The sequence below is a fragment of the Chanodichthys erythropterus genome, chromosome 2 (genome assembly GCF_024489055.1).
Source record: "Chanodichthys erythropterus isolate Z2021 chromosome 2, ASM2448905v1, whole genome shotgun sequence".
Lineage (NCBI taxonomy): Eukaryota > Metazoa > Chordata > Actinopteri > Cypriniformes > Xenocyprididae > Chanodichthys > Chanodichthys erythropterus.
In genome coordinates, this window is record NC_090222.1 from 29318881 (window position 1) to 29332725 (window position 13845).

Genomic DNA, 13845 nt, shown 5'->3' on the forward strand with positions numbered 1-13845 from the left:
GGGGGAAAAAAAAGCAGGGGGCTGTACCCAAACAAAAATGAGAACATGAACAGATTCATCCAAAATACTATCTTCATACAAACCCTTTTTTTTTTAAGCCCGTTTCATCCCACATTTTTTAGAACTGCAGGAGCCAAGTTAAATATTTATACAGACAGTTGACATGTTCTGCTGTGTAAAATACTAAACATTATTTTAATTCTTTTGAAATGTGTCAAGCATTATTTTTTTTTATGAATATTTACAGCGTTTTGGAATATGTATCCTCTCATTCACTTGTCACAACACAGGACCATCTGGAATGAATTAGTGAAGACAAAATGCTAATTAAAAATGGTGAAAATAAGATGTTTATGACCAGTTACAGGACCCCAGACACACTTATCTTATACAGTTATATTTATTCTAAAAAAAATCATGGACATGTTAGGCATCAATCATTCAGACACAAGATTGAGAACAAAACAGAGATTTTAATTAAGGTTTATTTCATGAAAAATAATGTACAAATACAGTGAAAGATTATAAGTCCTTTTTCTCAGTGACCATTTGAGATTTTTCTTCTCGGTATCCTTTCAGAAGTTGGTTTACCAAGCTCAGTTCACTGACTCGTTTCATAGGGAACAGAGGAGGGAAAGGGTTGCCTTTGTACTCCAGGACAGCCATGGCTGCGCGGTCCAGATTCTCTCTGTTAGGAATGCGGGCCATGCGCGTATATCCACCTGTCTGATTCTCAAATCTTGCCGCCAGAACTTTGAAGAGTTTGGGGATCAAATCTTTTTCCTGAATGGAGTATTATAAAAAAATGTTAAAAATCAAAATCAATGTAGATTTGCTTTACACTTAATTGTTAGAAACACAGAACATTGTTAGAACTTTTTAAATAATGACTGAAAACTTACCGTTAGCCAGAAATCAGCCATTTTCATTGACTTTTCATTAGTATCTCCTTTTTTAGCATAATCAATCAACTAAAAAAAAGAACACAAATGTTAAAAAAAAATAAAAAGCCAAAATAGAAACAAAACAATAGTCATTTTAAAGAACAGATTCAAATGGACTTTTTATTTGTGTTAAAACCACAAAACTCTAATTATTTTTTCTAATTTTTTCTTCAAATGTTAAATCTTTCAGAATTTCACAATTTTGGACATTTGTGTATGTGTGTGTGTGTGTGTGTGAAATATATATATATATATATATATATATATATATATATATACACACTACCGTTCTAAGTTTGGGATAGGTAAGATTTTTAAAAGAAGTTTTGTCTGCTCACCAAGATTCCATTTATTTAATTAAAAATACAGTAAAAACAGTAATATTATGAAATATTATTACAATTTAAAATTACATTTTATATTATATTCCAATAGAAAAGTTATGTCCTTCAGAAATCATTTTAATATTATGATTTGCTGCTTAAGAAACATTTATTATTATTATCAATGTTAAAAACAGTTGTATACTTTTTTTTTCAGGATTCCTTGATGAATACAAAGTTCAAAAGAACATAATTTATCTGAAATACAAAGCTTTTGTAACATTAATACACTACAATTCAAATGTTTGGGGTCAGTAAGAATTTTTATTTTTTTGAGAAGAATTTAAAGAAATTTAAAAAAAAAAATTCAGCAAGGATGCATTAAATTGATCAAAAGTGGCAGTAAAGACATATAACAAAAGATTATATTTCAAATAAATGCTGTTCTTTTGAACTTTCTATTCATCAAAGAATCCTGAAATAAAATATTGTACACAAATATTTTGTACAATTATACACAATAAATGTTTCTTGAGCAGCAGATCAGCATATTAGAATGATTTCTGAAGGATCATGTGACACTGAAGACTGGAGTAGTTATGCTGAAAATTCAGCTTTGCCAACACAAGAATAAATTACATTTTCAAATATTTTCAAATAGAAAACAGTTATTTTAAACTGTAATAATATTTCACAATATTACTGATTTTACTGTATTTTTAATTAAATAAATGCAGCCTTGGTGAGCAGACGAAACTTCTTTTAAAGACATTAAAATTTTTACCGATCCCAAACTTTTGAACGGTAGTGTATATATATATATATATATATACATACATATATTCTTAAATGCCCAGAAACTACAAAAAAAAAAAAGTTCATATTTATTCTATTATTCTAATGTGACAAGATCTCATGGCAGTCAGACCAGCAGTTAGTTTAATCATTTTTACGATCGCGATCAAATCTTTATTCTGTCAAAATATTTTTCATAAATCCTAGATGAAACAGTTTGACGCCGTTTCATTTATTTAAAAAAAAAAAAAAAACTAGTCAAAAATGTTCCTCAGTGAAAAATGGAAAAGCAAGGTACTGAAAACTTGTAGCCTTCTTGTACTCACCTTTTCAGCGTAAAAGCGAACTTCATCGGCTCGAGCTCTTGTTGTCTCTATTCTCTCGTGTCGAACCAGACCAGTGAGTATGTTCCGAAGAATGTTGATTCTGGACTCAGGTCCGAGCCCCATTCGACGAGCCACCCGGCCATGGGAAATCAAAGCCCGCAGGGTGAGTCGCATTTCAAGAAGCGATGAAGGACACTACTCCAGAAAATAAATCCCCTTTGTTACAAAATGTTGTATATATTGCAAAAACAAATAAAACCAAACGAGCACTGCTGTGGTCAGTGACTGCACCCACTGTTGATAAACAAGTGCATTTATTTCACCTAGAGTATAAGGTTGTACGTTCAGATGACAGCACAGCAGCGATACATGTGTGATGGTACGTCGGTCTGAAGAGTCCCGAATGAAAAACGAGACTTGAATAAGGTTCCGCATGCAAGCTTTGACAAAAGCGATTACATAAAGCACTAAATAAGGTTACATTTTACCACTGAAAAGCTTTATGTCAGTTTTTCTTGTCATATATTGAGTAGAACTGAGATAACTAAATGTTATCATCATTTATTCAGAAAATATTTAGCCCAAAGCTTAAAAGTTCTCCTCTAAGACAACCATTTTCTTCAGCCATAAATTGTAGAAAATAGGAATTATATATGTTGTTACAATGGTATCCTTTGGCTGAATGTATAGCTTCTTTTTAACATTTAATCAGCCCAGAGACAGAAGATTATCTATTTTGGCTTAAAGTGGCATATTTATAAAGGGGTGAATTCAGGGTGATTGGGACACTTTTTGCCACTGAGATTACTGGGAAAAATTGTCAGAATCAACCTGAATTCACCATTTCCCTTGCCTTATGGTATCGGGCACTGCTGCTCCCTGAGGGGTCCCCTGTTGGAATAGGGGCAGGTTCACAGGCACTGGTGCGGCTTGTGGAGCACTGGCAGCCTTAAGTGCTTCCTGTTGAAACTTGGACACTCCTTGTGGGGAACAAGGTGGAAGAAGTACTCTCTGCGAGGTCTTGGGAGGCACAGATGCTCCCTTTGGGATATTCTGTTGCCTCTGCTTTCTCTGCTGCTTTCTCTGCTTTTGCCTCTGCTGCTTTTGGATTATGAAGCTTTCTACCTGTTGTGAGGAACCTGCAGGCACAAGTGCTCCTTGTGAGGTCTCAGAATGCACAAGCGCACCTTTTGGGATCCTCGAGGGGATGTCTGCTCCCTTTGGAGACCCAACGGGCACTGCAGCTTCCTGTGGGGTCTTGGCATGCACAGGAGCTCCCACTGGGGTCCTGTCAGGTATAGGAGTATCCTGTGGTGACTTGGCAGGCATGGTTCCCTGTATGGGACCTCTGCTGTAACAACTCCTTTCTTAGCAGCTCAGGAATTTTCAGTTTTTTGGATCTTTGATGGATCTTGTCATTAACGGGTGCTCCCTGTATGCAACTGACAGACTTCTGCTGCAGCATCTCCTTCTTCAGTGGCTCCGGAATCTTTAATGTTTGCCTCTTTGAGGTCTTGTCAGGCACAAGTGTTCCCTGAAGAGAAGAAGCTTGAGGATTTTGTCATAGCAGCTCCCGTTTTATAGGCTCAGGAATCTTGAGCTTTTGCCTCTTTGAGATGTTGTCAGGCAGCGTTCTCTGAAAAGAAAAAGAAGCTTCAGACTTCGGCTGCAGAAGCTCTTGTCTCAAAGGCTCAGGAATCTTGAGTTTTTGCCTCTTTGAGATGTTGTCAGGCAGTGCTACCTGAACAGAAACTTGAAGCTTCTGCTGCAGTAACTCTCATCTCAGTGGCTCAAGAATCTATATTTTTTTCCGCTTTGAGGTCTTTTCAGGCACAGGTGTTCCCTGAAGAGAAGAACCTTGAGCTGCATAAGCTCTCCTCTCAGAGGCTCAGGAATTTTTAGTTTTTGCCTCTTTGATATGTTGTCAGGCAGCGTTCTCTGAGAAAAAAAAGAAGCTTGAGACTTCTGCTGCTGCCTCAGTGGCTCAGGGAAAATGAGTTTTCGCCTATCTGGGACCTCTTCTGGCATGATTAAGCATTTCCGTGTGGAGCACTCACGGAAAAAAAACACGAGACATTCTCTGTTCATTTTAACCAATAAACATTTGATTGCAGCTTTCAGACACGACTTTTTTCTCGTTTTTATAGTTCATTTGAGGCTCATACCGTAAAAGTGTACGACTTGGTCTCTGTTTAGGTGGTCTTGACTACAACACTAGTTCTGCACTGCAAAAAATGCTTTTCTTACTTAGATTTTTTGTCTTGTTTCTAGTCCAAATATCTAAAAATTCTTAAATCAAGAAGCATTTTCTAGACAAGTAAAAACTATTGTCTTGTTTTCAGTAAAAAATAAGTCCTTAAAACAAGCAAAATAATCTTCCAATGGGGTAAACAAAATAATATCTTTTTTTTTTTTTTTGGTTTGAAACAAGATTATTTTGCTTACCCCATTGGCATGGTAGTACGGAAGAGGATTAGGGCCAAGCAATAATAAAAAAATAAAAATAAAAAATAAAATAAAACCATCTCGAAATAAAAGTTGTTAAATTGCGAGAAAAAAAAAAATTCTTTAAATTTCGAGAAAAAAGTCTAAATAAAATGTTGAGAATAAACTCATTAAATTACGAGAAAAAACTATTTAAATTTCAAGAAAAAAGTCGAGATAAAATGTTGAGAATAAAGTCATTAAATTACGCAATTTAACGAATTTGTTCTCGTAATTTAACAACTTTTTTCTCATAATTTAATGAGTTTATTCTCAACATTTTTTCTCGAAATTTAACGGGTTTTTTTCTCGAAATTTAACAAATTTGTTCTCGTAATTTAACAACATTTTTCTCGTAATTTAATGACTTTATTCTCAACATTTTATCTCAACATTTTTTCTCGAAATGTAACGAGTTTTTTCTCGTAATTTAATGACTTTATTCTCAACATTTTATCTTGACCTTTTTCTCGAAATTTAATGAGTTTTTTCTCGTAATTTAATGACTTTATTCTCAACATTTTATCTCGACCTTTTTCTCGAAATTTAATGAGTTTTTTCTTGTAATTTAACGAGTTTATTCTCAACATTTTATTTTGACTTTTTTCTCGAAATTTAACAACTTTAATCTCGAGATGGTTTTATTTTTTTATTATTGCTTGGCCCTAATCCTCTTCCGTAATGGTTTGCTTGTTTTAAGGAAAAACTCACTTAATTTTGACTTATTTTTTTCTAAAAATAAGACATTTTTTACTTGTCTAGAAAATGCTTCTTCATTTAAGATTTAGATATTTGGACTAGAAACAAGACAAAAACTCTAAGTAAGAAAAGCATTTTTTGCAGTTTGCTGGGATAGCTGCTTAACAATTCCTTTGTAAGAATTTTCCTGATGTCTTTTTTGTGGAATAACTGTGGCTTGATAAATAGTTTTTCTTAATTATTATTAGTATTAGAAACTTTAAGATTCCTGTAAAAACAAAATTGTGTTGCTTTGATATAGCAATTGTTTGTTGAGAGCACTGTACATTTAAATATAGGCCTTACAACAATATATTCAGTATTTTGGCACAAATATGAATGAAGCACTTTGAAAAAGCAGGATATTTTTAAATGCTTTTATTTTCACACAAGTTTTAAACTCCAAAATAAAGAAAAAAAAAATGATGGAATGCAGATTTGGAGGGTATGTGACTTTGGATCAGCTTTAGTTGCTGTTCATGGTGTCGGCGATCCATTGGCTGAATGAACAGACCTTGAAGAAAAGAGAATTCATAGAAATCTTGTAAGTCCTTCATATCATACCAAAAATATTGTTTTGTAACAATGATTAACAATATTACCTTGCCATAGACACCAGGATGATTCTTCTCAGCACAGCCATAACCCCAGGACACAATACCATGCAGCTGATCATTGCACACCACAGGGCCACCAGAGTCACCCTGAAAAAAGAGAAAGATAACCGATGGTTATTTTTAAGATATTCACAGATAATATTTGTGTGACAACACTATTTCTTTTCATCCTCTACCTGGCAAGAGTCCTTTCCTCCCTCCAGGTATCCAGCACAGAACATAGTGCTGGTGATCATGCCAGGGTAGGAGTTGTTACAGTCCCTTTCGGACAAGATGGGGATCTCCAGACACTGAAGCTTGTTGGAATCAGCGGCTACAAAGAAATGAATAAAACAGCAATGAAGAAAGAGTAAACTCAAGTGCTATGAACATCAAGTGCAAAGGAAGTGACATCATGAACTCAGTCACTCACTGGAACTCATGGTGTTTCCCCAGCCAGCGACTCTGCACATGGTGCCAGCGGCGGCACAGCCGTTGGGCAGGGCCACAGGCTGCACATACTGATTGAGGGTGGCAGGCTTGCTAAGCTTGATCAGCATGATGTCACTGTCAATGGTCCAGGAGTTATAGCTGGGGTGGCGGATGACCTTTTGAGAGGTGATGTACTGCTCAGAACCCTCGGTAACTGCGATATTGTGCTCGCCCAAACGGACCTCCACACGTCTGAAAGACAAAACTACTGTTCAGAACTGAGGAAACCAATGGACCGGAACATGAGCTACTCTAAGAAGACGCCACTTACGACTTGTAGCAGTGAGCAGCAGACACAACCCAGTACTCGCTGACCAGAGAGCCACCGCAAAAGTGGTAGCCAGAGTTCAGAGACACTGTCCAGGGCTGGGAATAGGGTTCGCACTCATATCCCCCAACAATCTTGTCATCATCCAGAGCGACTACATACAATGAGAGAGAATCATCAGTATATTCACTCACCTTTTCCATCATTACTCGTAAAATGTGCAAAGTTCATAATTGCTATTATAAAATGGACTCTTTACTCACAGGCAGCTCCAAGGAGCACCAGAAACACCAAAGACCTCATGACTGCTGATTGAATCTGTTCGATGATAGCTTCGCTCTTCACTCGCAGTATTTATGAGACTGTCAGCCTATAGATCCACGCCCCAGGGGTCTGCCATTGACCAATCAGCTCCAAAAGACCTATCTGAAGTCTGATAAGTCAATATCATTGTGTTTCCATGAAGACATACAGTATTACATCTTGATTACTTGAATGTTAGAACATGTTAGGGGCTGCATTGGCACTCTAATGTCACCCAGTGTACACTCTAAAAAATGCTGGGTTGATTAAATCCATATTTTGGTCAAATATGGGTTGAAACAAACCAGCATTTTTTCGAGTGAATAGAGCATGTAAAGTAACAAAATATATTGCTTTTATGGTTACTTAGTGTATATTCTCAAAGGTAAAATATTTATGTCATACATTTTCCTAAAACCTACTTAACCTAACAGTGAAAATCTACCTGCAGTACAGAAGTGTTAACATTCTGAGAAACATATTAGTGGCCAAAATTACATTTTGAAAAAAGTGCTGACAGTGTGTAGAGAAGACGGTATGTCAGTTTTGGATACAACCAGGGAGATGCAGCAGCTGTGTTGTTGGCTTTGTAACCTTGACCGCAGGCTTCCACTCTGAAACAAGTTTTCAACAGCTGTCCATCTTCTCACCCAGGTTTACATCTGTACTTCTCCCTGACTATTTCACAATGTAGTCAGAAACCAGTAAATTTTTCCAGGTAATATTTCTCACGAAAACTGCTTTTAAGTTAATAGAGCAGTATTTCTAAAGGTCCTGTAGCAATCATCAATTTAACAAGCATGCAATTATATTTGTGGCCAGTTTGTTTTGCTTGTAATGTTTCTGTCATTGATTTCATTGCTAGTTGGTAAGTCATTTATGTTCTTGATGTGTATTACTTGTGTTTAAATCAAATGCATTCAGTATTTGTGCTGCATGCAACTATTTGTTGTGGCTTTTTTATGCTAATCTTATTAACTATAGATTATTTTATCTGTGAAATTACACTACAGATTGTTACAATGTTATCTTTTGCAATATCTAACTTATGAAGTCATTTATCAAATAAAATTAAAATAATAATTAATTTAATAGACTCAACTAGAGTCACCTCAGCAGGAGAGATATAATCATGCAGCATGTGTTTTTTTCTTTCAGTTTGTTGTAAACTATATGTGCATATATTCACATGACGTAAAACATGCGATCTAAAGATTCCTGCAAAACACTTTTGATCTCAGTGTATTTTCAGATTTTTGATTTTGCACAGTTATAGCCTGTCTGTTAAGTTTAGTCAAAGGCACCTGCTTATTAATTACCAAGACTTATAATTATTTAGTTCACTGCCATTACAGATTCATTGCAGCTCCTTCACTTAATAATTATTGTAAAATTATTTGCAACATGCATAAGACAATTGGTTAATGGCATTGTGCCCTAAAGCCTGACACAGGTTATCAAGTAGCACAAATAAAATCATCTAGAAACAATAGATGTACAGGTCTATTTGAAAATTTCGAGTGCAGTAATGGCAGAGTAAATGACCCTTTGCTTATAATATTCTGTTATTTTCTTGGCTCCACACTGTTAACATCAGTGTTCATTGCATTATTTTTACTTCCTCTAGAACAATAAAATAGTTACAATTAATTATATATTTTACATTTTGTATTGTTTGTTTTTATCTTATAAAAGTGTGCAGAATTTTTCCTGCTAATTATTTGGAGAAAAGAAAAAAGTGCACAAATGTCTGCAGGAATACGTTTATTCTTTATTATTTCTTTAGTTACTTTGGAAGACATTGCTGGTCACATTTTTAAATATAAAGTCGAGGATCACCAGGATTCGTGGATTAAATCTAAAATGTATTTCGTGGTTGTTAAGGTCCTTTTTGGTAGGTTAACTAGGCAAACAGTTCAAAGCAAATCATTTTGTGTTTAAATGTATTATGAATGACTCTTGTTCTTTAACTGACAAGAGTCCTTGTCTTCCTCCAAGTATATGCAGCACAGCACAGTCATGTAAAGCCTGATGGGAATGTCAGACACTGCCTTTTTGGAATGAGCAGCTAAAGAAAAAAAAAGTGAGTCTACTCTATAATAAACAATCTTAACACTTCATAATTGGAAACAATCTGACTCAAAGCTTTTACTCACATGGAGCTCATGGTCTTTCCCCCAGTTACACTGTAAATGGTGCCTGCAGGGGCATATGATGCTGGGCAGAGCAATAGGCTACTGATGATGTTCCAGTAGTCATAACTGAGGAGGTGACTGATGACACATTCAGAGTCAATGAAGTGCTCAGAACCCTCATTCAGGAATGTTGTGCTCACCCAAACAGACCTCAGACAATACATAGAAAAATGGGTTATGATTAGATTTGTTAAATTGTCACATGTAGCTGCACTCAATATTTTTTCTTAATGAAAAAAATAAAAGTTTTTTTTTTAACGCGCTGAACTACTATCAGGTATTGTTCCTAGCTCTTGTATAAAATTATGCTGAGTGAAGTACATCAAAATGTACTTGAGAATTAATTTGTTAATTAATATGTTTAAAAAAAAATTATATTGAAATCTAAAATTCCAAAACTACTGTCTCCTCTCAGAATCAGGTATTTTTACTTTAAAAGTAGTAGTTTATTATTTTAAAGTTAAAATATATTGTTGCTGAAAAATACCTTAACAATCCTTATTATCAATATAAATAACATATAGTTAGTCCTTTTTTTGTAGAAATGGCTATATGTAGTAAAACTATAAAAGGCTTTACCAAACATGTGGATCCAAATTTCTACTATAAGCTGGGAAACACCCAGATGCTGTTTTTAAAGTCAAAGGAAAAATCCAAGGACAGGGTAAGAGGCAAGATCTCTATATTTATATTATCTTGAAATGTTGGGTATTTACTCCTACAAGTGGATTCGTATTGGGAGACAGAATTCAGTAAATTCAGTGCTTTTCATATTAAACCAATAAACAAAAGAACAAAAATTCAGTAGGCTTTAGTCTTTTCTTGCCATTTTCTAGTATCCAGGGACATAGCTTTCAGAATAGCTTTTCTATTTTAATTTGCCATTAATTTTAAGATTTGACTCTCTGATGAGACTCTCCATTAGACCCCAGGCAGCAGTTAACTTAACATTTAGGTTAATGTTCACAACTGACTTTCTCAAAAGTCAAAACCTCTTAGAGAAGCATACTGACAAAGTGCAAATATTCTTCAATCTCTAAACTTAAATCATAAATTCTCAGATCATAAATCAAGGGATTCATAGTATTTTTTAATATATCCTATATATGACTGCTTGTGTTGTAAAGGGCTATACAGGCCTAGTTTCATGTTACTCAAATGGACCTGTTATGCATTATCTTACAATTATGTTTAATATTGTTTTTCAGTCAACTTATGTAAAATAAGTTCTGTTCACTGTGTTCAGTGTACATATTACACAGTAAGCAGAAGGCTATTCCATCTGTCAGGAAAGCCTTTGGCAAGCAGATTATTTGCATCTTTAAGGCATGTTTTTGTCACATGTTTCTTTTAAAACACTTATGAAGTCTGAATGGAATGAAGTTTACTGCATAAACTCTCTCTTTTCCAGCAAGTTTTCCTGTCTGAGACCAGTTAGTTCAGATGTCTTTAACACATATAAGTCATACTTTTACAGCAGTTTTGGTCAAGGCAATTCACATGCACAGTTACAGTACAACATACATGCAGCAGGTGTCAGTAAGTCTCATGTTGAAAATTATTAAAGATGTGCTAAATTCTGAAATGGTGAATTCTGCACTCTGAAAGAAGGTTTTTTTTTTGTTTTGTTCGTTTTTTGTATCTGCAGTCTGATTCAGAATCTCTGTAAGACAGTTTGTTCTTTGTAAATAATAGTGTTTAGATGGCTTAGGAGAAATCTATTTACACAATCAAAAACATTTACATTTACTCGGTAGTGTTAGTCCCCAGGATAATGTTTTTTGCACAAAGTAAAAATGTTTAACACATTTTATTTTTATTCAATTAATTGTTGTGAGCTGCCCTTTTGGGGGCCTTAATACACTGTAAAATAATAATAATAATAATTTTGAAGTTGTATATAAAAAGTAATATTGGATTATGTTTTATAAGAAAATACTGTTTCTACTTAAAAATGTTTAATTCAATGTGATACTTGCCATTTCTTTATAATTGTGAAATTTACTAGCAATTTCAGTAACACTTTAATATGGGGAGCACATTGTTACAACAGAGACACGGAAGCAGAGCTCAACCCACAAGATGGAGAATTGGGCCTTAAAATAACAAGCACAGTGCGTGCATAACAGTGCTATCAGTGAGTGCAAATTAAAACTTCCTTGTAAATTCCCCCTTGAGGTTATCATTTCTAATCTGGTCAGTTTAGATATTTGTGAAAGGCATATCTCATACTTTTACAATAGTTTTAACAAAGAGCACGGAAACAGCATACCATCCAAGGGCATAGAATTTAGTTGCGTTGCCTCGTGACATGTCCCTGACAATATCCAGTGCCTAATGAATTGTCCATAGCAATAATTTTGAACTGAAATATATTTATGTAACCACTGCTGTTGTAATTTTGGCCACATGTGAAATGGTTCATACCAGAGAAGCCAAAGTAAATATGTAAGACAACGGCGCTCCTTCAAGGACATATAGCCTACTTTTTAAAGTAGACTTAAACTTTAATTTAATGTTGTTAAACTGAATGTACAAAGGAAACTGCTAGCAGAAATATCCACACACACACACACACACACACACACACACACACACACACACACACAAAACAGCACTGAAAAAAAGAGTGTGCGGTTAAGCATGTGTGAAAGTTGTGCTTGTTTCTGCAGAAACAGTAGACTACTGGTCACATTTTCTTTCAGAATCATCACTGGTTCAGGTCTTTTACTATTAAAACAAAGTGATGTACAAGTGCTCTGACACCCCAAAAACACTGTGTAATTTGCAGTAAGTGCTCTATATTGCCTAAATGATGTATATTTACTCGGATGCTGATAAGAGATGTTGACAATTGCACTTTAATAAAGTAAAATTTAATAAAGCTTCCTTTTCATCATTTTCTTGAACTGTTCAAATATTATATCATAAAGTACACAAAGCTAAACTGTAGCTAATGTTGTTGGTTAACAATCAAAATTATGTTATTAGTTTTGAGTCAGTTGGCTTGGCTGCCATATTCGCTATTGATGACATCAAATTGCGGGCAAAAAAGTGCGGGCGGGGTGGGGTGGTGGTCCCACCAATATCATATCACAATCAAACCTATGCCCTTCATCTGTCTCTGATCTAACTGTATAGAGCTGTACAATTTCCATTTGTCATTATTCATTATGTAATTATTGCTGCAATTATTGTTAAACCATGAAAATGTAAAAAATACTTGAGGTAATTGTTCAAGTAAGATGCCAGATTAGATTAGACTATGAGAGACTCAAACTCAAAGTTTATTTATAGAGGCACTTTGTTTGCCAGAATACTGTACAAAAATTAGAATAAAACAGTAAACATATACAACAAAACATAAAACAAGAACAAAATCATAAAACAGCTACAGAGTAAAAATACACGTTTTAACACTTAGAGACAAATTATTCCAAAGTTCTGAGGCTGCAACTGCAAAAGCACGATCAACCATGCTCTACAGCCTTGCTCAAGGGATGACTAAAAGTAAACTCTCAGCAAAGTGGTCTTGATGCAGCATGTGGCTGTATTAAATCAGAAGGATATCTTGGTGCTAGTTCATTTAACAAATTAAATACTAAAACTAAAATCTAAATTGAAGCCAATGAAGGGAGATCAATATTGGTGTAATATGTTCTTGCTTGCACATTCCTGTTAGCAAATGAGCAGCAGCATTCTGTACCATGTGCAAATGTGTTAGGGAGGCCTGGCTAATATCTACATAAATGCCATTAGTAGTCAAGGTAACAGTGAAACAGTGAAATAAGATGCCATACTTCCTAAAAATGGACTCTTAGGGAAGCATGTAAAGAGGAAAGACAGGCCCAAGAATCTGAAGGATGAGAGTGATGCCAAGGAGGATATAAAATCCCCAAGGTGGACAGAAAAATACAGACAGAAAGATAAAATCTAAACCACTCCAAACTCCAGTGCAAAAAACAAGAAAGTCAAGATGTTATAGTCTAGAGATCTAGTCAGTGTCTAGTTACAGGTCATTAAAAACTTTTAACAGGGCTGTTTCTGTGCATGAAGAGATTTAAAACCAGATTGAAACACTTTCCTCAAAACCATGTAGATCTAAAAAAGATTGCAATTTTACAACTTTCTCCAATATTTTGGAAAGGAACAGAAGTTTAGAGTTGGGTCTGAAATGAGAAAGAACCAAGGTATCTACTGTACATTTGTACTGTACATTTTTTTTTGTTTCCTGCATGTTTAAAGTTCTGAAGGTACAACACCTGAGGCCAGACTTACAATTATTTGAATTTTGGGTCCAGTGGTTTCACAAAAATGATGGAAAACATGGATTGTGAAAATTGGCCTATGACCTGAAGGTTGATTATATACTGAGGAAGGA

At 34.9% G+C, this 13845-nt stretch overlaps 2 protein-coding genes across 2 annotated transcripts; both read right to left on the minus strand.

The window, feature by feature from the left end:
- Positions 1–461: 461 nt before the first annotated feature.
- On the minus strand, positions 462–2765 carry mrpl17 (mitochondrial ribosomal protein L17). The gene is made up of 3 exons (XM_067395147.1): positions 2389–2765; positions 903–971; positions 462–783 (listed from the first exon to the last, which is right to left on the minus strand). Exons 1-3 carry the CDS (start codon positions 2560–2562, stop codon positions 523–525), a joined length of 504 nt encoding a protein of 167 aa, XP_067251248.1. The 5' UTR covers positions 2563–2765; the 3' UTR covers positions 462–522.
- Positions 2766–5973: 3208 nt separating this feature from the next.
- prss59.1 (serine protease 59, tandem duplicate 1) lies at positions 5974–7386 on the minus strand. The gene is made up of 6 exons (XM_067408585.1): positions 7230–7386; positions 6970–7120; positions 6640–6890; positions 6404–6540; positions 6213–6314; positions 5974–6124 (listed from the first exon to the last, which is right to left on the minus strand). Exons 1-6 carry the CDS (start codon positions 7267–7269, stop codon positions 6077–6079), a joined length of 729 nt encoding a protein of 242 aa, XP_067264686.1. The 5' UTR covers positions 7270–7386; the 3' UTR covers positions 5974–6076.
- Positions 7387–13845: the final 6459 nt, after the last annotated feature.

Bases quoted from the DNA above. Each gene is read 5' to 3' on its own strand.
- mrpl17 (XM_067395147.1), bottom strand. From the start codon at position 2,562: ATGCGACTCACCCTGCGGGCTTTGATTTCCCATGGCCGGGTGGCTCGT. The intron at 972-2,388 runs GTGAGTACAAGA...TCTTTTTTTTAG, and splicing joins TTCGCTTTTACGCTGAAAAG to TTGATTGATTATGCTAAAAA. The intron at 784-902 runs GTAAGTTTTCAG...TACTCCATTCAG, and splicing joins TGGCTGATTTCTGGCTAACG to GAAAAAGATTTGATCCCCAA.
- prss59.1 (XM_067408585.1), bottom strand. From the start codon at position 7,269: ATGAGGTCTTTGGTGTTTCTGGTGCTCCTTGGAGCTGCCT. The intron at 6,541-6,639 runs GTGAGTGACTGA...ATTTCTTTGTAG, and splicing joins GGGAAACACCATGAGTTCCA to CCGCTGATTCCAACAAGCTT. The intron at 6,125-6,212 runs GTAATATTGTTA...CTTTTCTTCAAG, and splicing joins ATCCTGGTGTCTATGGCAAG to GTCTGTTCATTCAGCCAATG.